The sequence below is a fragment of the Ranitomeya variabilis genome, chromosome 5, assembly GCF_051348905.1.
Source record: "Ranitomeya variabilis isolate aRanVar5 chromosome 5, aRanVar5.hap1, whole genome shotgun sequence".
Classification (NCBI taxonomy): Eukaryota; Metazoa; Chordata; class Amphibia; order Anura; family Dendrobatidae; genus Ranitomeya; species Ranitomeya variabilis.
The window spans coordinates 78245763-78273652 of NC_135236.1; the positions used below are offsets into that span (position 1 = coordinate 78245763).

Below are 27890 nucleotides of genomic sequence, written 5' to 3' on the forward strand. Positions count from 1 at the left end.
CAGATATATATATATTGTTGCCTTCCCGTGCAATAAGCCCCCCGCCGCGGCCCTCCGCAGCGCTTCAGTGACACTGTTTTTTTATATTCCACGGGCAGATTACGGGATTCTGACATCTCGTCCGCCGGCTGCGAGGAGCTGTATACAGTGTCGGACCTCACCCCGGCATTATGGGGGCGGCTCGCACCCCCGCTGTGTATAGTGTGTAGATAGAACTAAATGTTTATGTCTCGTTATGCGTGCCAAATGCACCGGGGGCGGCGGCTGACGGCTCTCTGGGGTCTGGAAATGTGCCGGCATCTGACTTGTGTGAGTGCGGAGATGGTCAGTACAAGGGTAAGTGTGAGATTAGAGTGATGCTCTGCAGCACCATAAGGCATTGTGCGGCTAGAATGATGCTCTGCAGCACCATAAGGCATTGTGCAACTAGAACGATGCTCTGCAGCACCATAAGGCATTGTGCGGCTAGAGTGATGCTCTGCAGGACCATAAGGCATTGTGCAACTAGTAGGGATTGTGAGATTGAGGAAGTTGCTTTACAGTCAGGGTAGAGTGATGTTCTGCAGGGCCGTGGGACTGGAGTGATGCTCTGAAGGCACATGAGGAATTGAGGACTTTTCAAGCACATTAGTGATGCCCGACTACATGGGAATAGCCGAGTTGTAGTCATGGGGTGTTGGCTCAATGCTCTGCAGACATGTAAAGCATTGGAGTGATGCTCTTGGGGTCTTTGGTTCCGTGCAGTACACAAGAATGAAGTGTGGTCTTCAGTCATGAGAAGGGTTGTATGCGGGGGTCTCTGGTATTAGGATGACCTTCTGCTGCCATATGTAGGCTGGTTGGTGAGACGCAATGGTCTGCAGACAGGGATTTAACACTTTGCACCTTTTTAGTTTTGCTCTGTATTACTGAAGGGATTTCCAGAGTCCTCTGCTGTTCTGTCAACTTCTACCTGTCGTGTTATAATAGTGCCATACACCGCACCCATTCTGCACTTTTCCCCTGGTTGATAAGACCCATGTGGCCGGAGGATCCAGTCTTAGTGGGGGATCGTTGTAGTGACCCCTGGGGGCCACAGCTTCACTCTATTCAATAAATACATTTACATTGATACTAATAAACTCTGTTTTCTTCTCTATGTTCTGCTTACTGTCAGGGATACATTAACCTGCATGGGGCAGAACCAGCTGTATGACCGCAGCTAGGATGGGTCAGGCCCTGAGCTACGTTATAGTTACCCGCACTCGCCTCACCAAGTCTACAAGTGTCCTGTCTACTGGCTGTGTACTGCGGAGAAGTAGGCACCTCATGGGTCTCTGGATGGAGCCGTCACTCGACACCATACTACTTTCGAGGACAATGCCTCCATGGATGACCCTCACTGACATTCTGTATGTAAAGGGTGGAAAATAGAGTTCCTGTCAGGCGTGACTTATGACTACAGCAGCAGAAGGTCCATATGCCAAAACAATAAGACTGTGACTACATGGCAGCTCTCACCTCGACACAGGCCGCGTGACCAAAAATTACTCGAGGCCGCTGTGACTTCATGCAGTAATGCAGGTGAATGGGATTGCACTGCGACCTCCAGGGTAACATCACAGCAAGCAGCTTGAAAAAGGTCGAAATCAGTTTAATTTTTTTCGACTTGCTTGTCACGGCGATTCCTTGAGAAACGCATTGAGACCCCCATTCTCCTGCGTTAAAAAGGGTTTTCCCATGAGCAAAGTACATTTTAATCAATAGATCTTGGAGTAATAATAAGTTCCACTATTGTCTGTGTTAAAAAGAAATGTTCCTGTGCTGAGATAATCTTATAAATGTGCCCCTGCTGTGTACTGTGTAATGGCAATGTCTGACCGTGCAGGAAGGACAGCATAAGATCCCAGATGCTGCTTTCTGTGAGGTAAAACATTTTCCTGCTTGTTTAAAAACAATGTTTTACTTCACATAAAAAAAAATTTACCTCACAGAAGAAAAATCAGCTGCGATTCCTCTTCTCCTTCCTCCCCTGCCTATTAGGTGTGGTATGCACAGACCATGTCCCTGTACGGTAAGACACGGCCATTACACAGTACATAGCAGGAGCACATATATAAGATTATCTCAGCACAGGAAAAAAAACATCTAATTGCGGAACTTATTGTAATTCCAAGATCTATTGATTTAAAATGTACTTTGTTCACAGGTCACCCCCGTTAAGCTGCTATGTATCAGCGGCAAAGAGTGATGTCACAGAGTATTATTCTAATCTACATCTTCTATGATCAGATGTAGATTTGGGCTGTAATTTATGCCAATTTCTAGCGATCTTATGACTATGCTGCTGCAAGAAGTTATTCATTCTGACCTTCAACGTCTCGCGATAGACGTGTGGTTTCGGCTCTGTATGCCGCCAAAGATTATGGCAAGGTGCCCGGGGCATGCCGGACATATGGGTCAGTGAGGTCATTAGCTGTCACTACGCCCTTTTTGTATTTCATTTTTTTTAATTCCTTATAGTTTAGGATGTTTTTTTTCAGTACTTAAACAAAAAAAAAAACAAACTAAGGTTCCAGGTGCTCTGAAATAGACGATCAGCTTTATGCTATAGCTACAAGGGAAGGAGCATTGCAGGATCACTGCAGAGAACCAAATCCTGTCACTGCTTTCACACGTTCATCATTGCTAGAAGTCCTACTGATGTCCTCACGAGGTCTGAGTGACGGGGGCTGCAGAGAAGACACAAAATGGTCAGACATGGAAGTGTCAGGATGGATATATACTGAAGGAAATTATAGTCACCTGTCCTACCGTGGATACACCACAGTCCAGCTGTCAATATCACCCCAACGAAGAAGGAGCTGAGGGTGACGCCAACCGCTGCCGCTATTCCGACCCCGTGTACGTCAGATTCTGTAAGAATATTGACCCCCGCTTAATTCAGATTATAGGATGAGTTTGACACGCATGCACCTAAAGGGTTATCCAGGACTATATATATTTTTTTTTACTGTGGACCTAAGAACTAACAGGTAGATAGTTGCCAACTACCTACCCGTCCTTGCCACCGCAGCACAGATCTCTACCGGCACAGAGCAGTCACTGACCGCTCCTGCTGGAGATTCTGCAGCTTCCAGTGACGTCTTAAGTGGACAGACCAGCAGCTTCTCTTCTGCTCTGTTGACGCAGTGTGACTGCTGATGTCATGCTGATTGATAGCCAGCACCCACTACATAACTGGGAAGCCAGCTGTCAATCAGCATGACGGCAGCCATCACGTTCCATCAACAGCTGCCCAGGGTCCGTCACTCAATGATGGCACATTGCTAGCGCACGCCCATTATTTTTAAAAATAATTTCGTCCTGGATAAACCATTTGATTTTATGAATTCCTTCGGACATCCGTTTTTCACATACATGGGGTTTTGACAGATTATCAACAAAAAATGAAATATCTGTTTTTAGGCTACGGTGAGACGGCCGTATATTCTCTCATTAAAATAAAAATTGTAGAAACTTGATTCCAGGTCACCCAGTTGCTCTATGCTAATCCACCCGGGGCCCAGGCTCCGGCCTCACATCAAGGATGATAGAAAATATTGGAGTCTGGCTCAACAGTGACTGCAGTGTTAATCATGAGTACGACTGCCTAGTGCAGTTGAAACGCATCGACTGGGTCATGTCGACCATGTCAATTTTTCTTTTGTACTCACCATATTTTATTTTGGAAAATAAAAAGAAAAGGAAAATCCAGTCCTGTTGAGCCGGACTCCAATTTTTTTCTACTAAAAATTGAGCCGATTATACAAATGACACTTCTGTCAGAATTTGAGCCAAGTGTCAGTACTGTGTGATCCAATCCTCTCGGATGAGGGAAGCATATAGCACAAGTGAGAAGATGGAGAACAAAATGTCTCCATCTTCTCCATTGTGTCAGTGCGTGATAATCGGACTGCACTCAGATGTCATCCAAGTGTAATCTGATGATTTACTATGCACCCATAGACTAGAATGAGAAAAACATTGCTGGGCCCTGCCCCATAGTATAACATTGGTCCGAGTGCCACCTCGTAAAACATCGGACAGCGCTCGTCTAATTAATACGGGGGGGTGAGCGAACCCCTAATCACATTTGCAGACCAAATCGCCCATGCAAGTGAACAAGCTCATAAATACAAGAAAAACAGAACAGATGTCACACTGAGGATAAGACCAAAAGTGGTTGAAAATCGGATCCAGTGCGCTTATTTGCTCATACGCAAAAATACTGACATGTAAACGAAGTAATACTGTGAGATGGGTTTTAAAGGAACACAGCAGGAAAAATAAAGTATGGTGTGTAGTGATGGACGGTGAGATTGCTGTGTCTTCCCCAGGTCTGCTTTACACGCTGCAGTAAGAGTAAATTTGTGCATCATCTATATAGAGTCACCCGCCATTTATTTCATTTGCGCACACATAAAAGTTTGGCTGCCTGCAGCCACCACTAGAGGGAGCTCACTATATACATAATTTTTTTTTTTGTAACAGCTCTAAAATATGTGTCTTAAAGGGAACATGTCAGAAAGTTTATCTCCCCTTTCCAAAATTATTTATATGACTGTGTAACCCTTAAGAAATATAAGCCAATCGATCCATTTATGACCTCAAAGTTCTTATCCATCAGCTGAAAAAAATATTGCAAGTTGTGACTAAGTGCATTGGGGTGTGACGGTGCACTTACAGTTACAGTGCACTTCTCAGCCTTGCACTGTATTTCCTACCTAGTAGCTCCCTCACTTTGTTGATTGGCAGACAATTTGCACTGATACACAACCAACGACCTGTCAATCAGCCAGGGGAGGGTGTTGCTAGGAAGGAAAAGATGTGAGGCCTAGAAGTTGTAAGTGCATCTACACGCCCCAATGCACTTTCAGACATAACTTAAAACATGATTTTTGAAACCGCACTTTTGAGTCGTAAAAGGATCAAATGGCTTTACTTATCATCAAGGGCTACACAGTCATATACATGACTTGGGGGAGGTGATAAGTTTTTAACAAGGTCCCTTCAAAGGGAATCTGTCTGCAGGTTCTGTGTAATCTGAGAGCAGCATAATGTAGGAGCAGAGACCCCAATTCCAGCGATATATCACTTACTGGGCTGTGTTTTGCTGTTTCAATACAGTGTTTTATCGGCAGGAGATTATCACTACGGGACTAGGTGTCTCATGCCTCCTAGTCCAACCCCGCCCACACCACTGATTGGCAGCTGTCAACATACAATCAGTGGTGTGGGCAGGGTTACACAGAGCTCAGCATTTAGAGCACTGCTAGATCTGCAGCAGAGAAAACTGTGATTCTATCACAACTGTTGCAGCCATTAAACTAAGTGATACATCGCTGGAATCAGAGTCTCTGCCCCTACAACATACTGCTGTTGGATTACATAACAAAAACCTGCTGACAGATTATCTTTCAGCCCTTGGCTTAAATATGTACATCAAATCCATACAAAAAAAAACCTCAGCCCTCATGTGGTTCCATTATTGGAAAAATAAGGTTAAGCGTTTCAGGATATCGAGACATAAAAAACAAAAATAATAAAAAATGTAGGTATCAAAATCTAAAAAAAAAAAAAAAAAATCTACAAATTTTTTATCTCGGGTAGGATGAACGCTGTATTTTTTTTCAGCCGCTTTTTATCCTCACGTTTTCTGCAACTGTTCACACCAAAATACAAAATAACAATCTTCTCTGATTATTGCGTTTTTTTGTCATATTCTTTAATTGATGCTTTTCTTCGTTTTTTTTTTTTTTTGCAGATTTGAAGCAGCACTTTTTCATGTTTTTCTTATTTTTAGTACAGAAAAGTTTTGATTCTGCTGGTAAAAACACAACTGTTCTTTCTTTACATGCGGTTTGCTGTTTTTCAGGCTTCCCATAAAAGCCTATAGAGGGGCAGGGGTTTTCATGACATCACATCCAATTTGCTGCATTTAACTGTCCAAGCTGATTTTATGCACAAAAAATACAACAAAGTCGACAAAAACTAAGTTATGGCAACAAAAAAAAATTTGAAAAAAAATGTGGTGCAATAAACACATGAGGTCTGAAGAATGTTTTGTTGTCCACAGATCCCTTGATTAAACTGGCTCTTGACCAATAAAACACTTGTTTTTCTCCCTGTATAGACCAATGGGCCCCAACATGTGGCTCGTGGGCCCCTATGTGTCTCGTGGGCAGCTACGTGTGTCTCGTGGGCAGCTACATGTGTCTCGTGGGCCCCTACGTGTGGCTCGTGGGCAGCTACGTGTAGCTCGTAGGCCCCTATGTGTGTCTCGTGGGCAGCTATGTGTCTCATGTGCCCCTACATGTGTCTCGTGGGCCCCTACGTGTGTCTCATGGGCCCCTACGTGTGTCTCGTGGGCCCCTACGTGTGGCTCCTGGGCAGCTATGTGTGTCTCGTGGGCAGTTACGTGTGTCTCATGGGCCCCTACGTGTGTCTCGTGGGCAGCTACGTGTGTCTCGTGGGCCCCTATGTGTGTCTCGTGGGCAGCTACGTGTGTCTCATGGGCCCCTACGTGTGGCTCATGGGCAGCTACGTGTGGCTCGTGGGCCCCTCCTTGTGGCTCGTGGGCAGCTACGTGTGGCTTGTGGGCCCCTATGTGTGTCTCGTGGGCAGCTACTTGTGTCATGGGCAGCTACGTGTGTCTTGTAGGCCCTTACGTGTGTCTCGTAGGCCCTTACGTGTGTCTCGTGGGCAGCTACGTGTGGCTCGTGGGTCCCTTCGTGTGGCTCCCTAGCTGGTGGCAGCTCCAAATACTTTTAAGCACAATTAGCACCAAGGATATCGTCCTAAATGATAGAATATACAAGTCCCACCCTCACACCAATAAGAAATACCCCAAAACAACCCGTTACACCAAGGTATTTACAAATTTGCTTTGCCCATCTCCCTTTTGTGATCAGATTCATTCTCTGAATAAACTCCGTCCACTTTTGCACTTTTGTTGTCCGTCCTTACCTTGATGATCAGAAACTGGGACTTTCTTGTGACCTAAAATAGAGACAGGACGTGAGTGTGCAGCATTTTCAGTTCTGCTATTATAAGGGGGCTGTACAGTGACCGAGGGCGGTAGCCGCGGACGAGCTGCTGATCCACCACGCTCTGGCATTTTACAGGAAAATCATGTCCCGGTCCGGTGTGAGGTACATCACATCCACTTGTAGGCCGCAGGCCTCCGCTTTCTCCAGGCCTCCATCTTCAAGAGCTGCCGCACATAACTCGGGGCCGGGGACACCCGATTTGTTTCAACAAGCAAAACTTTACTGGACAGTCCAAGTTCATCATGTTGTAACACAACGCTTCTTCGTTCCTGTTTCCTTAATACAATGCACCTTCAGCATCAGTATCCGTTCCTCCTGGACTATCCCTATATTTACTGCTCCCGTCAGCCCCAGGTATCTCCCATACAATTCTGCAGTACACCCATGATCCGATACCCTCTCTTCATGCGGTTCCACATCCATTGCTCACTGTACGCCAGAGGATAAGGCACTATCTGTACCGAATCTTGAGTTCCATTGTTGCAGGAATATCCACAAGGGATCCTAGTAAGGCCTCCCACTGCCCCGAACAATAGATGATCGTCCACTGCAACTTGTACTTGGTTACTGTACTTCCCTATCTTATCTTGTATCATAAAGAAGTCCCTTTTACTGGGGCTTTCCTCTCCCACCATGGGCTGGTCCCGAACTTTATGTCTGTAGCTGACAGATAAACCTTTTCAAACATGCATGGCATTTGCATACAGTAACCATATTACATTTATACTGCTTACCAAAGTCTATCTTAGCGTATGGTCTCTATTTTGTGTCCTAAAATCTAACCTATGCATTATATCAGTTATCTTATACTTTACACTCCCTGTAGCCGTGCTGCACACTATGCCGAGTATACGAACAATGGTTATCACACTCTCTACATTACAGAATATATATAAAACTGCATGATACTATTCACATTATTATATACCGCACAGCGTGATTCGTGTCTTTAGGGGTGGGAACACAATGCTACAGCCCACCACTCTTACAGGGGCATTACTGACCTGTGCTGGTCAGGACCAGGGGACGGGTGGGAGCAGAAATGGTGACCAGCAGAGGTTGTGTCACTGTGCGCTGGAGCTCAGGCCTCAAGAACAAGGGAGCAGCACCAAGGCGGGTGCAGAGGTCCTCAGTATGGTGACACTGAAAGTATGAAGCGAGAAATAAGGCTGGGGCAGGGAGTTAATTATTAATTAATAGGTTATTTTATTAGTTTGGACAATTATGCAGTGATACCAAATAAGTCTTTTTTTATGCAGCTGTTGGGATGGTCTCTTAATTCAAGACCCTCGATTGCCTGCTCCGAATCTAATCCATCAATCAAGAAATGACACCGGACACAGATTCAAATGAATGCTCCTCTCCAGATTAGAGTAGGTGCAGAACCCGTTCATTGGTACGGATACAGTATGTTATATAGTAGAAAGCGATAGGGCGGAGATATGCATAGCTTGCAAGCCGCGTGTATGTCCATGAGTGGCCGATTCCTTATCTTAGAATATATATATATATATATATATATATATATATATATATATATATATATATATATATATATATATACACATACACACTGCTCAAAAAAGATAAAGGGAACACTTAAACAACAGAATATATCTCCAAGTAAATCAAACTTCTGTGAAATCAAACTGTCCACTTAGGAAGCAGCACTGATTGACAATAAATTTCACATGCTGTTGTGCAAATGGAATAGACAACAGATAGAAATTATTGGCAATTATCAAGACACCCTCAATAAAGGAGTGGTTCTGCAGGTGGGGACCACAGACCACATATCTGTACCAATGCTTTCTGGCTGATGTTTTGGTCACTTTTGAATGTTGGTTGTGCTTTCACACTTGTGGTAGCATATATATCCAAATTGCAAAATGTAAATAAGTAAAAATAAATTACATATTTGGTATCGCTGCATAAAAAAATACTTATTTGGTATCACTGCATAATTGTCCAAATTAATGAAATAACAAAATACTTGTATTTTATAGTGAACACTAAAACAGAAAAAAAATAGAAATGGCAAAAATAGACGAAAGAAATAATAAAAAAAAGTTATTTGGACGCCAAAATGGTCCCAATAAAACTACAGCTCTTCCTGCAAAAAAAAATAAAAAACAACAACTCTTCATACAATGTTATTGACTGGAAACAAAAATTACAGTAGTTTTCAGTATGTGGTAACTAAAGCCAACTTTTTATTTTTTTTATTTTGCAAACTGACAGTGTGCTCTGTTGCCAGTTTCTCATTTCTCATCAGAACCAGCAAGGGAGCGCACTGTCACTGTGCATTAAAAGGAATATTGTCCAATAAGAAGAATCCAGTGAGTATACATCAGAGTTGACAATAGGTGCATGCTCAGTAGAGCACGGACTAGCCCAGCCCCTAAAACGTAGGCCTCTGCCCTCTAATGAAGTCTTGTTTACGTATCCCAGCATGCACTTGGAATTCTGAAACAAAGAGTCATCAAAATGGAAATAGGTAAAAAAAAAAGCAGTTAAATTAGAGAGGGAGCAGTAGGGACTTTTTAATTAAAGCATAAAGTATAGCAAAAGGGTAACAATGTTTTGTACTTTTGACTTTCAGGCTCCATATTTAAAAATCCACTACTGCACTAATGTGAGGCTATACCATCATTTTATAGACAGTCATCTTAGCTAGCTCATATATAAATTTCATAGACCAAAAAGACAAAAAAACGGCACTGTCTGAACAAAGCCAAGGCTGCTCCTTCCTGGAGCCAGGTATTAATCAACAGTCATTATACTGCCAGCCACATATACTCAGATCGGGTGCTCTTCAGAATGAAGCAGACTATTCCAATAATAGAAGCGCAAGCACAGCGCGAAACGGCCGTCGTTCGCTCCTGCTCGCATGAGCTCCTTTCCTCACTCCCCCGGCCATGAAGTTTTTATATGAAGATTGAATAAAGATTGCCAACTTTTAGATCGGTGAGTGCCTTCTTTTTTCTTGCATGTCATATATAAATTTGACTTGCAACTATTAAATGTTATTAGTTATGCAGACTCTCGTCATGTCTCTGCATTGTTACTGTTTTGCTCCTGGTGGTGGAAAAATCTTTTTCTTCCTGAATACTACAAATCAAAACCTGTTCTCACATTCCCTTATAGCTCAGTGTGTTATTAGGTTTGATTCCCAAGTGAAAGTCATTGGTTCGAATCGAGGAGCAGCCATTAATAGTTCCCAAGAAAAGAGAAAGGGCATCATCCAGCTCATCCATAGTGGTCTGTCGCCCAAGAAAATTGACAAACTGCATCATGTGAGCACCATGACAGTCGGAAGAATACAAAATGAAGTCCTAGAAATAAAGCAGCTGACCGACAGCACAACAGATGGGCGGATGCACGTCCTAGTTCCACTGGACCCCCATGGAAGATAACATACCACATAAGAAAGGAAGGACAGCATCCAATCCAGGTGAAGGTGTTCAAAAGTGAATTCCTTTATTAAGCCACGGTGCGACGTTTCGACCCCGGTGGGTCTTTATCAAGCATAAAAAATGTTGGTAATGGTGGACCTTTATAGGGAGTGGATTACCATAAACCAATCCCCACAAAGAACCCACCTACATCATAAATATCATAAATATCATAAAAAACAATACAATAGTGTACATACATATAACACATCTTGTATACATATCAAATATCAGAGCAGAGTCAAAAAAATAATACACATATGTCAATATATTATACAAAAACACCCACTGCAGCCTCATTATAAATCCGTCAACGTGTCCATAGTGACCATGAACCAATGATCGGGTGTGTTTTATCCAGTGCATCAACATCTTACCTATCAGGTCTAACCTGGTATCGCACTCGGACACATGCATGGAAACCACCAATCTGCAGCCAATCCATGTCACACCAATCACCCGTAGCATCCAGAATGCAGTGCTCACCATATCCACCAATCACGCCGCAGCAAGTGTATCATATTTACTAACAATCGCTCCTAACCAATAGATGAGCCGCTCATACCGGCACCATGTGCACTTCCTCCAATCGATCAGTTGGTCTCAGGAGCTGTAAACAGATGTCCCACAACAGCGTGCAAGCGTGCGGACGCACATAGCTCCGCCCCCAGCCACGACATCACTGATGACGCACCATGGTGAGGGAGACAACGCACGCCCACCGCCGCACAGCCGCGCATGCGCTCCGGACCCTTATCTGACTGCAGCTCGATCGCTGAATCACCTATCTACACAGAGGCATAATATGTGCAGCATTGTACAGAAACGCTTCACTATAATGGAGAGCGCCCCCTGGATGATTGTATAGTATATGAACATCAATAGCAGTGGAACACATATGACAGTGGAGTGGTAGAGCATATATTATAATAGGGTTGGTGAATTCATAATCAATCACATATTAGATCACAATTTCATAAGTAGGCCAGTAAGCAAGATGACATATGTATTAAACAAAATCCATAGAGTAACATTCAACTCACAAAGGCCATCAGCCTCTGCATCTTCTATCAAGGTGATCATGTATGTATAAACCTAAAAACACAGAAGAGAAATATATAAAACCAATAAAAACAATCCTATACCTCGATAAGGTCACAGGGTAATGTCACAGCTAATTATGATACACAAATTTGGAGATTATATTCAATATTTAGTCCTCCAGGTTGCAAAGAGCCTAGCCTGGAGATCCACCTCAATTCTTTTTGCTTCAACAACAAAGTACGGTCTCCACCTCTCCTAAGTGGTGGCACCCCATCAATCACCCTGAACCTCAATTGGCTCACAGTATGCCTATTGTCACAAAAATGTTTAGGGACCGGTAGTTCTAACATCTTATTCCTAATGGTACTCTTATGTTTCCCTATTCGTGTCTTGACCTCTTTCGTTGTCTCGCCAACATAGACTAGCCCACAAGGGCACACTAGCATATATATGACGAAACTAGACATACAAGTATATCTACCTTTGATAGTAATCTCCTTCCCCGAATGGGGGTGATGGAAGACATCCCCCTTAATCATGTTGCTACAGCAGGCACAACCAAGACAGGGGAAATTCCCCTGTCTCGGAGGGGCCAGGGTCCTCTGTATAAGAGTCTTACCAGGGCCTATATCGGACTGCACAAGCCTGTCTTTAAAATTGCGTCCTCGTTTATATGAAAAGACCGGAGCGTGTGAAAATTCGGCTACATTTGGAAGACCTTTCTGCAATATATGCCAATGTCTCCTCAAAATACCGCCAATCTGACTACTGGCAGTATTAAATGTAGAAACAAAAGGTATACGTTTGTCAACATTCTTGATTCTCTTATTTCTGAATTCCTGTCGAGTCCCATTTTTAACTTTATTTCTAAAGATCCTCACATCGCTAGCTGGGTAACCCCTATCAATAAACTTACTACACATGTCATCAAGTCTGGGATCAAGAAAAGAATCATCCGACACTATTCTTCTCACCCTCACCATCTGACTCCACGGTAAGGATTCCACCATTTTCCTGGGGTGGTGGCTATTGAAACACAGTAAACTATTCCTGTCAGTCTCCTTAACGTATAAATCTGTCTTCAAAGTTAACCCCTCTTTGTACACCATCGTATCCAAGAATTGGACCCGCTCCGAAGAATACGTCAGAGTAAAGTCCAATTCCGGGAAAATGTCATTGAGTTCCCCCTGAAATTCGAGCAACTCCGTCACATTGCCATCCCAGACCACAAAGATGTCGTCGATGTAGCGCCACCAGGCCCGGACATGGGGCCAATACTTGGAACTGTACACATGCCGGTCCTCGAGCACCGCCATGTAGATGTTAGCATAAGTGGGTGCAACGTTGGACCCCATGGCGGTGCCACGTCGCTGCAGGTAGTAATCATCCCCAAAGAGGAAGTAGTTCCTCCTGAGGATGAACCCCAGCAGCGAGAGGACCAGCCGTGCACAGTCCCGTCCCACGCCCGAGCCTGATAGCGCCACACCGACGGCATCAAGGCCCCTATCATGTTCGATGGAGGTATACAACGAGACGACATCAAAAGATGCCAATATGGTACTGGAGGTCACAGATACTTGTTCAATCTTATCCAGGAAATCACTCGTGTCCTGTATATAAGATCTAGCAGAAACAGCAAATTCACGTAGGACCTTATCCAAAAAAATAGCCACCTTGTTGAAAATAGAGCCCCTACCGGACACTATCGGGCGCCCCGGTGGATTAAAATAATCCTTGTGGATCTTGGGTAACACATATATTACGGGCCTAACAGGACATTCAACCACAAGGAATTCTGAAAGCTTCAAGTCAATGAGGCCCTCCCGAAGGGCATCACCGACTAGAGACCGCAGCTCCTCCTGGAAACGTGCTGTGGGATCACTAGACAGTCTGCAATAGACCTCATCATCATTAAGCTGTCGCATAATCTCCGCCTTGTATTTAACACTGTCCATCACTACCACTGCCCCTCCTTTATCCGCGGCCTTGATAGTGATGGCAGTGTTTTTAGAAAGGTTATCAACCGCTTTTTTCTCCTCAGATGTCAGGTTATGGTGGTCACGATTACTAAACTTCTTTTTAAGGTTACCAAAGTCCCTCTCAACCAGCTGAATATATGCTTCTACAAAATGATCATTAACAGGTGGTTGGAACTTGCTCTTATTGTGCAAGCCTACCCCTTGCAGAGAAAAGCCCGTCACAGGGCCAGCACCTTCATTGACACTATTTTTATCAGAAAAGAATGAAGCAAGACGACACCTTCTAAAAAAAGAAAAGAGATCAATTTCCAAATCAAACCAATTAGGTACATTAGTTGGGCAGAACGACAGTCCTTTCTCCAACACTCTCAATTCTAGTTCAGTCAATACTACAGAAGAGATATTTACCACCAATGTCTTTTCGGTTAATTGTTGGTCACCCGTTTGTCCTCTGGGTTCCTCAACTTCATTGTGGTATTGCGCGTCTGTCTCTGGTTCTGTGGGGGTCTTTTTCCTTTTGTGCTTCCTGCCTCCTCTCCGGCTCCTTCTCTTAGGATAGCACTTTCGGCAGGACCTCTCCCTAAAAAATGCGATGATGTTGACGTACCCGCATTTGTATCATCAGCCGAATCTGATTCACCCGTAGTGAAGCCAAATTGTTGGTTCCTTTCCATTGTACGCTTCCTCCTCCGGGTCTGGAAGAAATTTCTATTTCTTTTGTTTTTTAAAGGAAGATGGTTGCTGTCCTGTCTGCCAGGAAAAGACCCGACCGTTCTTATAGTCCTCAGTGTCACGTAACCATTATGTCCTTTTTGTACCCTCAATATCCTTCCGAAATTTCAATAGGGATTCCTCCAATACAGTCTTACATGAACTCAGTTCCTGTGCCGTCAATTGCATAGCCAATTGCTGTTCTAAATCGCCAATGTTTTTTTGAATGGTCTTTGCCTCCAATTGCAAATATTCAATATTAAGAAGCATTAAATCAAAGCAAAACTTGTTTGTTATGGACTCGAATTTTGTGCAAAACTGTGCATTATCCGCCATCAGGATCGGGCGTAGATGGGGTCGCAACCCCCGTGGTACCCTCCGGACTTTATAATATTCAATCAATGTTGTTGCATGCAGTTCAAACGAGATCAATCTCCTCTTTTCATTTTCATATTTCCTCCTTAGCATATCAGTTGAAGGAGTACTTAAAAATGCAGCACTAGTCTGTGTGCCTGAAATTATCCTTATGGCATCATCATCCATATAGGAAAAAGTAGTGGCAACATCCAGTTCACCCATTGCTGGATTTAAAACGGTTTCAACCATCATATATCCGGTGCACGCCAATCAGGGTCCAAACACAGTCTTAGAAATAAAGCAGCTGACCGACAGCACAACAGATGGGCGGATGCACGTCCTAGTTCCACTGGACCCCCATGGAAGATAACATACCACATAAGAAAGGAAGGACAGCATCCAATCCAGGTGAAGGTGTTCAAAAGTGAATTCCTTTATTAAGCCACGGTGCGACGTTTCGACCCCGGTGGGTCTTTATCAAGCATAAAAAATGTTGGTAATGGTGGACCTTTATAGGTCAAAATGAAGTCCGTCCGTCCATCCATTCAAAAGCCAAGAGGTGGACGTCCAGGCAAAATATCAGTCAACAAGTCAGCTCGTCACGAGGTCCATCAGTTCTGGAGTGACAAACACGGCAGTTGAGGTGGCTTGAAAGCTTCATAATAATGAGATCACTGAAGTCCATGCAAGCACCGTGCGACACACATTACACAAGTCTGGAATGGTGGCCCGAAGGAAGGTGAAGATCCTCGACTTCAATATTGTCATAAGAAGTCGGCTCAAATTTGCAAAAAAACATAAGACTGGAAATGGGTGATTTGGAGTTATGAGACAAAAGTCAACAGACTGGGTTCTGATGGGTGGAAATGGGTCTGGAAGAAACAAGGGAAGAAGGGGCAAACGTATTAAGAAACTGAAGGAACTGTCAAGTTCAGTGGAGAAAGCCTGAGTATATGGGGTTGTCTATGGTGGTCTCAATGCTCAAGTGGTAAGATCTATGGCGGTTTCTATGCTGGGCTATAAGTGACTATCCTACAAGATAAGTTACTTCGTACACTCGAGTACTATGGGAATGAAAAGGACCCAAAACGTACGTCCAGATTGGTGATGAAATGGTTCAATGACAATGAAGTAGAGGTGCAGGATTTGCCCCCACAGTCCCCAGATCTCAACCCAATTGAACACTTGTTTTTAAAGTTGAAGAAATAACTGTATAAATATCCAAACGAGTCGACCAGTACGCACCAACTTTGGGAACGTGTAGACGAGACCTCGGATCAGATTTCAGACGAAGCATGCTTGAATCCGAGCCAGAGCAGCCCAGGAGGATCAGGTAGTGATGAAAGACAAAGGTGGATTCACAAAATACTAACACAAATTTAAAACAGTAACAATGCAGTGACATGACAAGAATCTGCATAACTGATCATATGCTAAATATTTGCAAGCCAAATTTATGTATGAGATAGCCAAGATGATCGTCTATAAAATGATGGTAGTCTGATGTTTGAGGCAGTAGTGGATGGTGAGATATGGAGCCGGAAAGTCAAAAGTTCAACGCATTGTTACCCTTTTGCTCATTAGTGTATTGCATTATTACATTAAATAGACATTTAGGATTAAAATCAATGTTCGTTTCGGACCACCCCTTTAATATCTTCGAGCACATCGACAGAACTAGAAGGGATCCTGTAGACTCACCTCTGGAATATTTCGGGATCCCACGCGACCTCTGCACGATGCCTCCCTATTGCACAACTGGACCCTGCAGTGCAGGAATTGTATAGAGTTGTTGTAGAAAGGGGCGAGCTGGAAGCCGAAGGCCTTCGTCAGTAAGGCGTTGGTGCAAGGCAGGGGTGGGACCATTGCTAAGGACACGCCCGCCTCAGCGGGGCAGCCGTTCACGACAAGCAAGGTATGGGAATAATTATACGGATCTGAAGATGGAGACAGAGAACACAGAGCCAAAGATAGACCAAGAGATGGCGGAGCAGCGGAGAGAGACACCTACGAGTAATTAATGGAGGAAATATTTAATATTACAGAAGATGGATTTATTATTAATCTTAAAGGGGTTACCTCGACATAGCGCTTCAGGAGCGCATTACTCCCCTGGCTTCCTGCTTGCTGGGGGCTGGTGCGCTACTTTTGATTGACAGTTTAAAAAAGCGGCCAGGTCAAGCCTATGTTGCTAGCAGAGGCAACTTTGGAGGAGCATAGGGTCACTGATCAGCGCTTACAAGCTCTGTAGCAAAGAGCTTGGAAGTACTGCACTGGCCACCATTGATAGATGGCAGAGGAGGCAGGTAACCATAGGCAATGAACAGCAAGCTATACAATTAAAAATCCATCCGTCCTTGAGAACAGAGGCGATTATTAATAAGCGGTAAATTGCAAAGTTCCTTGGTTTTACAAGCACTTTGCAATTTTAACAGTTGATGATGTTGAGAAAATCCCATTAAAAGAAGCTGTATACATTGCAACCTCTCCTAATCCAAAACTTGACTTACTGATACAGAATTTCACCCCTACAATCAGTTATACACATCGGCCATGATTTTTTTTTTTACACCCCACATTTCCATGCAGTTTTGAACGGTTGCCCCAAAAGAGGTGAAATGAGCTCCCCCTAGTGGTGGCTACAGTCAGACAGAATTTCATTATGTAATCCTGTGGCTGGGTGCGGGGAACAAAAAAGAGAATGTGGAGCTCCGTGGCAGAAAAACAAAGCTTTGTCTGCAGCAAAGATATGGAATCCATTAATCAGCACAGAGTTTTGGACATGAAATAAAAATATTTTTCATACTTACACTTTAACAATCCCTGGTATCATGAAAAAGTGCCGAGTGCACCACAGCATCATACATTTTAAAAAATGGGGTGCACAGATGTAAAAGTGCAAATTTATAATTTAAGCTCTGCGGTCTTCATCATTTTCACTCCAATATCCCTATGACAACACTTCTTGCACTGTGCTTTGACGTTTCTGTTTTACTATAGGGAAATTTCATATAAGAGATCATATGAGTGACCTGACCTCAATTTGTAGCTTGCTTCCTACTTTCACGCTGCACATGCTGCCATGTTCACACTGCTTGTCTGGACCCCGAACCACCAACTGAACAACCACAGAGTCCCAAACGTTGCCCTCTGATGTACACGGGACCTAGAGTGATGGATAACAAAAAAAATGCTCAATATACAAACTGATGAAAATTAATTTAATTATGAAATTATATATAGCGCAAAGGATTTTGGACCTAATTACAGTAAAATAAAAAAGTGGCATCATTATTCTGACACTGTTTATAGGGTTTTGGTGGTACTTTGCCCCAAAATCCAACAAATATAGTCCCATGCCACTATAACACCCCAGGTTCCTGGTTGTTATAGTGGCATTGCTTTCCTCACAGGGAGAGTGATGTCATGCTTGGAAGCGATGAAGGATCTCTTTTATCAGGTAATCACAAACATGTAACATGCTCATACTCCAGGCCAGAAGGGGGAGCTCTGATCCAGCATATGGATGGCTCCCCTATATACAGTATATATATATTCTGGTCTGGAGGGTAAGTTAGCCAGTCTGCCAGAGACAGAAACTGAAGTCAGACAGTCTGTCAGAGGGACAGAGGAGAGAGGACGTGAGGGGCCATGCAGCCACTAGGGTGCTGCAGCTCCTGAAAGGGAAGAGATAGAAAGGAAAGCAGAACAAGCTGTAGAGAGCGTGAAGGAGAAGTGAAGCGGAGGAGAGTGAAGAGCTAGGGGGATAGCTGTGACTGGGCTACCTCCCTGCTGAGCGCAGATACCAGTAGCCGGAAGACCGGGGTTGTGAAGTACTCTACGTCTCACAGCAGAAACCGGCAGGACAGCTGGGTTGCAAGTCACCTGTCCACAATAGAAACCTGAGGGGACAGAGCCCGGGTCGTAATAGAAATCCTGTAAAAAGGCTCGAGCTACCTGTCGTACGGGTAGTGTCCTACCTGCAAGGAGGATAGAGAGAACACATGAGGACCTTGTGTGAGGCCTAAGGCAAGGGACTACACCACAGCGCTAGAAGGAGGGCTTCCAACCTCACCTGGAAAGAGGGACTCCCAACTCGCTTCCAAGCCGGCCGGACCCCACCTGCATCCGTGATCTGGTACCCTCGACTGTGGCTGCCTGAATTCATCAGTAAACCAGGTAAAGAGACTGCAAACCTGTGTCCTCCGTTTCTTGTTACACCACCCACCATCTCTATCTATACACCGGGAGCCCTGGGTACCCAGCTTCACCTGTGGGAAGCCATACCATCCCAGCTGCCATAACATCACCCCAGTGGACCCCTTTAAGCAGCGTCGGTCATCCCTGACCGAATACCACAGGTGGTGTCACAAACAAACTTTATTTCACAAACCCCTTTTAAGACTTTTCCCTTAACATGGGCACCCAGGGCCATGGACCGAATCGCCGCCACCGTGACACATTCCTTTAAGTACCAGAACCGGTACCGAGTACCCCACAGCCCTGGCAGGCGTTCCACCAAAATATTCTAAAATAAATATATTAATTAGGCAAATTGAGGTATTTGTAGATTTGGGCAGTCTGATTCATAAATTTTTAAAGGAAGGAATGGAATGTCAATGGAATGACACACACCTATTTTATCAATCAAGTAGCTGGATTTTTCTCACAGAGAGGCGCAGTCCTCTTGATGATTACTGTCCACAAAAAGTGGGACAATACGTTTGGTGGTTATGACTTACAGCTGAGGTCCCCCTGACTGAAGAAGCTTTGGGCAGGGGTGGACATACCATAGGTGCAACTTGTGCAGCCACATAGGAGCCTAAGAAGTAAGGGGACCACATCCACTGCCAAAGTTGGAGGACGTCAGAGTGTGGGTCACGTGGTACAGTAGATGACCAAGAGGTCCTAAGAATGGGCCTTGAATGAATGAAGCACTGCTTCCGCGGGCAGGAGTTGACTAGTGATGAGCGAGTGTGCTCGTTACTCAAGATTTCCGAGCATGCTCGGGTGTTCTCCGAGTATTTTGGGCGTGCTCGGAGATTATGTTTGAGTCGCCGCAGCTGTAAGATTTGCGGCTGCTAGACAGCCTGAACATGAGCAGATTCCCTAACAAACAGGCAATCCCCACATGTATTCAGGCTGTTAGCAGCCGCAAGCCATGCAGCTGCAGTGACTCAAACATAATCTCCGAGCACACCCAAAATACTTGGAGAACACTCAAGTATGCTCAGAAATCTCGAGTAACGAGCACACTCGCTCATCGCTAGTGTTGACACATTCAGGTCATGGTCCTCCTCTGCCCCCCAGTCTATCTTGAGGTCTGCTGGTACATAGGTGACCTACAATACTTGAGAGGACCCTCCTATTTTACTGCAGCAATACAGCAACATGGTAAATACTTCTCATTAACACGTTTTTACGCCAAGAAAACCAAGTTACCCAAGGCACTGTCCTAACGTCACTTCTACGAAAAGGTGGGTACACTACGCTACCAATGTGTTGGCTTAACCTCAAATTATTTAAATGCATTGTCCATTTGCTCCTCTTTCAACAGACCATGCACTCAGTGTGGGTAGATAGTTTCAGGCCTTGCCCCCTGCCTCTGGGCAGCCAATCCTCACTATCTACCGATTGTCCCTTAGGACTGGCCTGTCCTCAGCCCATAACTTCGGCCACATGAAGCATGATGCAGACGTCTGTCACTTACTTCTCGCTCTTTCAAGATGGTGTCCATTTTGCCATTTGGATACCGGCATGTGACAGGGATGGGAGCTGGAGACGGAGTCTGTGAAAGATGATTTGAACGGAAGGCTCTGGAAACTTCGAGATTTAGCCAAGGCGGAGGACCTAAAATAGAGAAGACCAAGTGATATTCGTGTATCTAGTCAATTATATTAAATTTATCTCTCTGGTCCAGTTAAGGTCCTGTTCACATCATGCTTTGGCCCCTCATTCGTCCGCAGTGCCAGAATGTCTGATGGTATTTATGCTAAACATTCATAAATTTTGGTTTACAAGTCTGAGGTATATGTCAGGAAATACTCCTAATGCATACCTCCAAAGCAGAGCTCTGATGTAATTTTCACAGAGCAGAAAGGCAGTACTATCTGTGCCAATAATAGTGAATGAAAAAGGCAAGAAGACAGCACTTTCTGTGCCTACATCATTTACTTGGAGAAGATTGATTAAGTTGTATCTGTGCTTAAATCATTGCAGTATGTTCTCTGTGTTCATCATTTAAAGGGAAATAGAAGTTGTGCAGTGCTATCTGTGCCAATAATATTCAATGTGAAAGGCACGAAGGCAGTACTTTCTGTGCCTACATAATTTGCAGGCAGAGACAGTGATATAGGACTAGGAAAATGCCATTTCCCTGCAGATATAAGGTTAATCTGCTTTACAATGCTGCCTGACCGCCTAACTGAAAGTTCAGCTACAGGGAGAAAATTAACATATGGTATTTCCTCCTGGAAGCTGCCAGCTTTCAGTCACCGCTCACTACACTATGACCGGCAGGTGTCAGCTGATGCCCCGCCACTTTGACCGTCCACTTCACTATGAGAGGCGGCTGTAAACATGCCCCGGCACTTTGACAGTTTACTCTGCACAGATGCGTGGAAGATCACGCTGTCTAATTGATTGAATGGCATCTATATACTGTAGAGTAGATGCAGGGATTACCTAACAATCAGGCTCAACACTACTACCTGAGCTTTAGTAACTCAACTAATAGCAAACTAACTATACAGGGTACAATAAATCTAATGCAGGATAACTGCATAAAGTAATATGGCAAAACATACAGTACAGACCAAAAGTTTGGACACACCTTCTCATTTAATGATTTTTCTTTATTTTCATAACTATGAATACTGTAAATTCACACTGAAGGCATCAAAACTATGAATTAACACATGTGGAATTATATACTTAACAAAAAAGTGTGAAACAACTGAAAATATGTCTTATATTCTAGGTTCTTCAAAGTAGCCACCTTTTGCTTTGATGACTGCTTTGCACACTCTTTGCCTTCAATTTTGAATAAATCCCCAACAGTGTCACAAGAAAAGCACCCCCACACCATCACACCTCCTCCTCCATGCTTCACGGTGGGAACCAGGCATGTAGAGTCTGTCCGTTCACCTTTTCTGCATCACACAAAGACACAGTGGTTGGAACCAAAGATCTCAAGTTTGGACTCATCAGACAAAAGCACAGATTTCCACTGGTCTAATGTCCATTCCTTGTGTTCTTTAGCCCAAACAAGTCTCTTCTGCTTGTTGCCTGTCCTTAGCAGTGGTTTCCTAGCAGCTATTTTACCATGAAGGCCTGCTGCACAAAGTCTCCTCTTAACAGTTGTTGTAGAGATGTGTCTGCTGCTAGAACTCTGGGTGGCATTGACCTGGTCTCTAATCTGAGCTGCTGTTAACCTGCGATTTCTGAGGCTGGTGACTCGGAAAAACTTATCCTCAGAAGCACAGGTGACTCTTGGTCTTCCTTTCCTGGGGCGGTCCTCATGCGAGCCAGTTTCTTTGTAGTGTTTGATGGTTTTTGTCACTGCACTTGGGGAGGCTTTCAAAGTTTTCCCAATTTTTCAGACTGACTGACCTTCATTTCTTAAAGTAATGATGGCCACTCGTTTTTCTTTACTTAGCTGCTTTTTTCTTGCCATAATACAAATTCTAACAGTCTATTCAGTAGGACTATCAGCTGTGTATCCACCAGACTTCTGCACAACACAACTGATGGTCCCAACACCATTTATAAGGCAAGAAATCCCACTTATTAAACCTGACAGGGCACACCTGTGAAGTGAAAACCATTCCCGGTGACTACCTCTTGAAGCTCATCAAGAGAATGCCAAGAGTGTGCAAAGCAGTCATCAAAGCAAAAGGTGGCTACTTTGAAGAACCTAGAAAATAAGACTTTCAGTTGTTTCACATTTTTTTGTTAAGTATATAATTCCACATGTGTAAATTCATTGTTTTGATGCCTTCAGTGTGAATTTACAATTTTCATAGTCATGAAAATACAGAAAAATCTTTAAATGAGGTGTGTCCAAACTTTTGGTCTGTACTGTATATGTACATACAATGCCTTAAAAAAGTATTCATGCCTTGTGAACTTTTCCACAATTTTTCATGTTACACCCAAAAACCTAAATGTGTTTTTATTAGGATTTTATGTGAACACCAACACAAAGTAATATTTGTGAAGTGTAAAGGAAATGATACAAGGTTTTCTAATTATTAATAAAAAAAACTGATAATTGTGATGGCCACCCCTCCCCCGACTCACGGGGCCCACACATCAAGTACCAATGTCCCCAAAGGCGAGTGGCCCACCGCCCTTTGTCCGGGCCCTGACACTTGACCTGGTGCGCTGGATGTTGATGCCGGCCCGGACCTGTAGTCTAATACCCCTAAATAAAATCCTGAGTGACCAATTGCCTTCACAAGTCACAATTATTAAATGGAGACCACTTGCATGAAATTTATTCTCAGTATAATTACAGCTGTTCTGTGAAGGCCTCACAAGTGTGTGTGAGAATATTAGAGATATAAAACCTACAAGAGAAAAAATGCGCAAAAACCCTGCTGTAACTAATTAAATAAAAAGCAAAAAGTGCATTTAAATAACACAGTTTTTAGTAATACTGTTCTTGATCAAAAATAGCATAAAAGCCATCCCACCACGACAAGGTAACTCTGATCAGGATGGTCCTACACTGTCCAATATTAAAACCTTACCATGTGTCAATGTTGACTTCAATGTGAACAAGGTCAGACAAAAGGACCGAGCCCAACCAGTGAAACACCAGTCTAGGGAAGCCTTATATACAATTTCTAGCTCAGAAAAAGGGAGGCCACACCCCGCCTTGCACAGAATCCAATAATACAAAGAAAAAACACAAAAATTGAGCTTGACTTGAGTTGGTACACATCAGCTCATAAACACATGTTCACACTGGCCATAAAACATATAAAACCTGCAAGAGAAAAAATGAGCGAAAAACCCTGCTGTAACTAAGTAAATTAAGAGCAAAAATTGCATTTAAATAAAACAGAGTATTTAGTAACCTGTCTGACTGAATGTAATGAAGTGCTGGTGTGTGGCAAAAAATACAGAGCAACAAAAGACCTAAACTGAATAGACACAGGGTGATCCCTTTTCATCTACTGGTGCCCTCCATTTTTGTTGGAAAACTAACAATGCACCTTACCCTGAAAGCACCTTACCCTGAAAACACCATCCCCACCATCACACATGGTGGTGGCAGCATCATGCTGTGAGGATGTTTTTCTTTAGCAGGGACAGGGAAGCTTGTTAGAGTTGATGGGAAGATGGAACGAGCTAAATACCGGGCAATCCTGGAGGAAAACCTGCTAGAGACTGCAAAAGACTTGAGACTGGGGCGTGGGTTCACCTTCCAGCAGGACAACGACCCTATACATCCTGCCAAAGCTACAATGGATGGTTCAGACCAAAGCATATTCATGTGTGTGAATGGTCCAGTCACAGTCCAGATCTAAATCCCATTCAGAATCTGTGACAAGACTTGTATATTGTTGTTCACAGACGCCTCCATCCAATTTAACTGAGCTAGATGGAGTGTGCAAAGAAGAATGGGCAAAAATGTCACCTTTAGATGAGCTAACTGGTAGAGATAAACCCCAATAGACTGCAGCAGTAATTGCAGCGCAAGGTGGTTCTACAAAGTATTGACTCAACCGCCACAGTCAAGACATGGAATGCCAGAAAGAGTTGACCCACACAGGAGATAGATATAAAATAGCCTTTATTACAGTGAGTGGCAAAACAAAAAAGGTTATATATACATAAAATTTGCAATAAAATATACAATAAAAACAAGTACGCGATTTAATTTCAGGACAATAGAAAAAAATTATATATTTTAACAAAAAATATAATATATGGTGACCTCCAATCTTGGTTGGTACAGATAGAAACCTACTTAAAAAGTAAGTAAAAAAATATATAAACGGTGACCACCTAGGATTTCAACTCAATAAAAACGCATTAAAGTGCATAAGTGCAAAAATTATGAATGCTATATGGTGGTAGTGTGTGAGACTACAAATTATAAAAGCACACCATTCAATGCGTGCAGAACCACTCATGAAAGCAGCATGTAGCTGCAAAGTGAACACACCGAAAAAAAGTGCTGAGTGCAAAGGAAATATTGAGGTATTCTATCTGTAAATTACCTGTGAGGAGGAACGCCAGGTCCTGACACCGCGCACCCCGACGCGCGTTTCGGAAAACACTTTCCTTCGTCAGGAACGTGAAAAAACGTGGAAAAGTTCACAGTGTATGATTACTTTACAAGAAAATCTATTTATCACATAGGTTATACTGAGACTCTGCTGTATGCATCACATAGATACACTGAGACTGGTGTACATATATCACTTAACCAAAATATTGTAAACTAAGTACACTACATTATTTATATTCTCTACTATTTTTTGTATTTACTTACTGCAGGGTATTTGCTTACTGTTATTATCCTACATTTTGTATAAATTACCTAGGATATACTGAGACTGCTGTGTATACCTCATATATATCACAGAGGAGATATTGAGATTGCTGTATATACATCACATAGACACTGAGACTAGCGTATATACATCACATAGGATACACTGATACTGTTTATACATCACATAGGAGGAGACTGCTGTGTATACATCATATACATCACATAGGAGACACTGAGACTGGTGTATGTTTATCACATAGGAGACACGGATTCTGTTTATACATTACATATGAGACTGCTGTATAATCATCAAATCAAAATAGTGTAAACTAAGTACCCTATGTTATTTAGATATACTACTATTTTTGTATTTATCTTACTGCCGGGTATTTGCTCATTGTTTTTATCCTACATTTTGTATAAATTACTTAGGATATACTGAGACTGCTGTGTATACATCACATATAAGAAATTGAAACTGCTGAATATATATCGCATAGGAGACACTGAGACTGCTGTATATACATCTTATAGGAGACACTGAGACTAGTGTATATACATCACAAAGAAGAGACAGACTGCTGTATATACATCACATAAGAGACACAGACTGCTGTATATACATCACATATGAGACACTGAGACTGTTGTATATACATCACATAGAAGACACTGAGACTGGTGTACATACATTACATAGGAGACACAGACTGCTGTATATACATCACACAGAAGACACAGACTGCTGTATACACATCACATAAGAGACACTGAGACTGCTGTATATACATCACATGGGAAACACAGACTGGTGCATACATCACACAGGATATACTTAGACTACTCTATATACAGCACATGAGGTACACAGACTGCTGTGTACATTATATATGATACACTTAGACTGCTGTATACATCACTTCCATTCAGGTCATGGAAAAACTGCAAAAGCAGGGGCCCCCTTTGTAGATGTGGGCACTGGACAAGTCTCCAGTTTGAACCCACAATCTTTACTTGGAGAGATGGGGTGTCCATATTAGCTAGACCTACATCATTTAATAGGAGAGACAAGGAGGCTGCATAATTTGAAGTATTACATTTTCTAGACGGGAAGGAGAGGGCGACAGTACTATCTGTGTCCATTTAAAAGGACAACAAGAAAGTCAGAACTATTTGCATCAACATCCTTTACTGGGAGAGACAGGGAGTTAGTACTACCTGGTTCTACATGTTTCTACATCATTTCCAGGGAGGGAGGCAGTATGTTTTGTACTGACATAATTTACACAGCAAGTTGTGATGCAATAATAACTATATAGCCATCATTTGCAGGGATAGAAAAGGTAGGCAGTACGATCTGTACCTATATTATTTACAGGAAAAAGAGACAGGGAAGCAGAACTATCTTTAGTACCATTCACAAGTGGTGCAGATATAGCAGTGCTGAATTTGCTACTTAAATGGGTTGACCATTACTCAGAAGGTGTTTCTTTTTTTGCGCAGAGACAATTTAATAAGTTAAAAAAGTAATTGACCATGTCTTGGTGCTCGCCCCATATAATAAAATGATGTCCGACAGAGCGCATGGTGTCTCCATTTGAATTATAAAAGTCAATGATCCTAACAGTGCAAATATCCAAATCCCTTTTTCCAGCGCTTGGGAGGAACTGGGCTAAAACGGAGATGGGAACTTAACCTTAACCTAACGCCATTTAACAGTCCAACAGTCTCCTTGAGGAATATTAATTAGCCGCCGTTATATTCCACTCTGCTACATCTGTATCCACACACATAGTTGGCAATAAATAAAAGCATACCTTTTACTAACCCGACACACAAGAACATGATGAGAAGTAAATGCATCGGTGGAGCTTCTCTGGATGGAAAAATATTTCTATGGGAGGAAAAAAAAAACAACAAAAATTAGAATCTTGCAGCAGATTAAGTGTTGACGATTGGAAATAGACTCTTGAATCTTCTTGATATCACATCTTTCCAAAATATCTTCTGATACGTAAAACACACAAAGTCTTTGATTTTGAACTCTTTTTTACACAGATTTCTGTTACTGAAAAGAACAATGGTGTCAATTTGAACAGATCTTTGTTTAGAATCTTGTGTTACATTTGTAGTAACAGAAATCTCCGAGCAGTGCCAAAGGGGTTTAATCTATAAAGTCTTCTCATTCTGGAAATCCATCACAGACTTCATAAATGTGAAGATGATTTTAACTTGACAGCTCCTTTAAATGCTAAACCTACAGAATCTCCATTAAATTTAATAGCTGATGGATATCCCATGATGCAGCCATTTACCTGGTCTAGTGGAGCTGCAGACTATCACTGCCACACTGTAGAAGTCTGACTGTCGGCTAACCTAATTCTGGCACCAGGTCTATACTCAGCCCACGCCTACATCTCCCTACCTGTGGACCGTCCTTCATCCCCTTCTCCTCTTACGAACCATGTACTATTCAGTGGCCTTGTCCTGAATTTAGGCAGAAGACACAGACAAAACATAGTTAATCTACTTGTAAGCAAATGTAGGTACAAGCAGCACAGCTCAGGTTTTGACATGGCGCAAAAAAAGCCATAATTTCTGAAAATATGGACTTTATACACTGATGAAAAAAATGAATGGAACACTAAAATACCACATCCTAGATATCACAATGAAATATATTACATAGTGGAATGCATTGAGAACAATACAATATAAAAATGATCAATGCAAATCAAAATTAATATCCCATGGAGGTCTGGAT

The 27890-nt window shown here is 42.9% G+C and overlaps 1 protein-coding gene across 4 annotated transcripts; it reads right to left on the reverse strand.

Moving 5' to 3' along the window:
• Positions 1 to 355: 355 nt before the first annotated feature.
• Positions 356 to 27719, reverse strand: TGFBR3L (transforming growth factor beta receptor 3 like). Of its 4 annotated transcripts, XM_077262457.1 has the most exons (10): positions 27552 to 27719; positions 26944 to 27020; positions 20327 to 20466; positions 18692 to 18774; positions 17654 to 17782; positions 16318 to 16623; positions 8075 to 8213; positions 6988 to 7020; positions 2785 to 2895; positions 356 to 2711 (listed from the first exon to the last, which is right to left on the reverse strand). In XM_077262457.1, exons 1-10 carry the CDS (start codon positions 27567 to 27569, stop codon positions 2689 to 2691), a joined length of 1059 nt encoding a protein of 352 aa, XP_077118572.1. In that variant the 5' UTR covers positions 27570 to 27719; the 3' UTR covers positions 356 to 2688. The 4 variants fall into 4 exon arrangements, with proteins under 4 accessions (XP_077118572.1, XP_077118570.1, XP_077118571.1 ...); XM_077262455.1 differs by having other exon boundaries at positions 356 to 2895; XM_077262456.1 differs by lacking the exon at positions 6988 to 7020 and having other exon boundaries at positions 356 to 2895.
• Between the last annotated feature and the right edge of the window lie 171 nt (positions 27720 to 27890).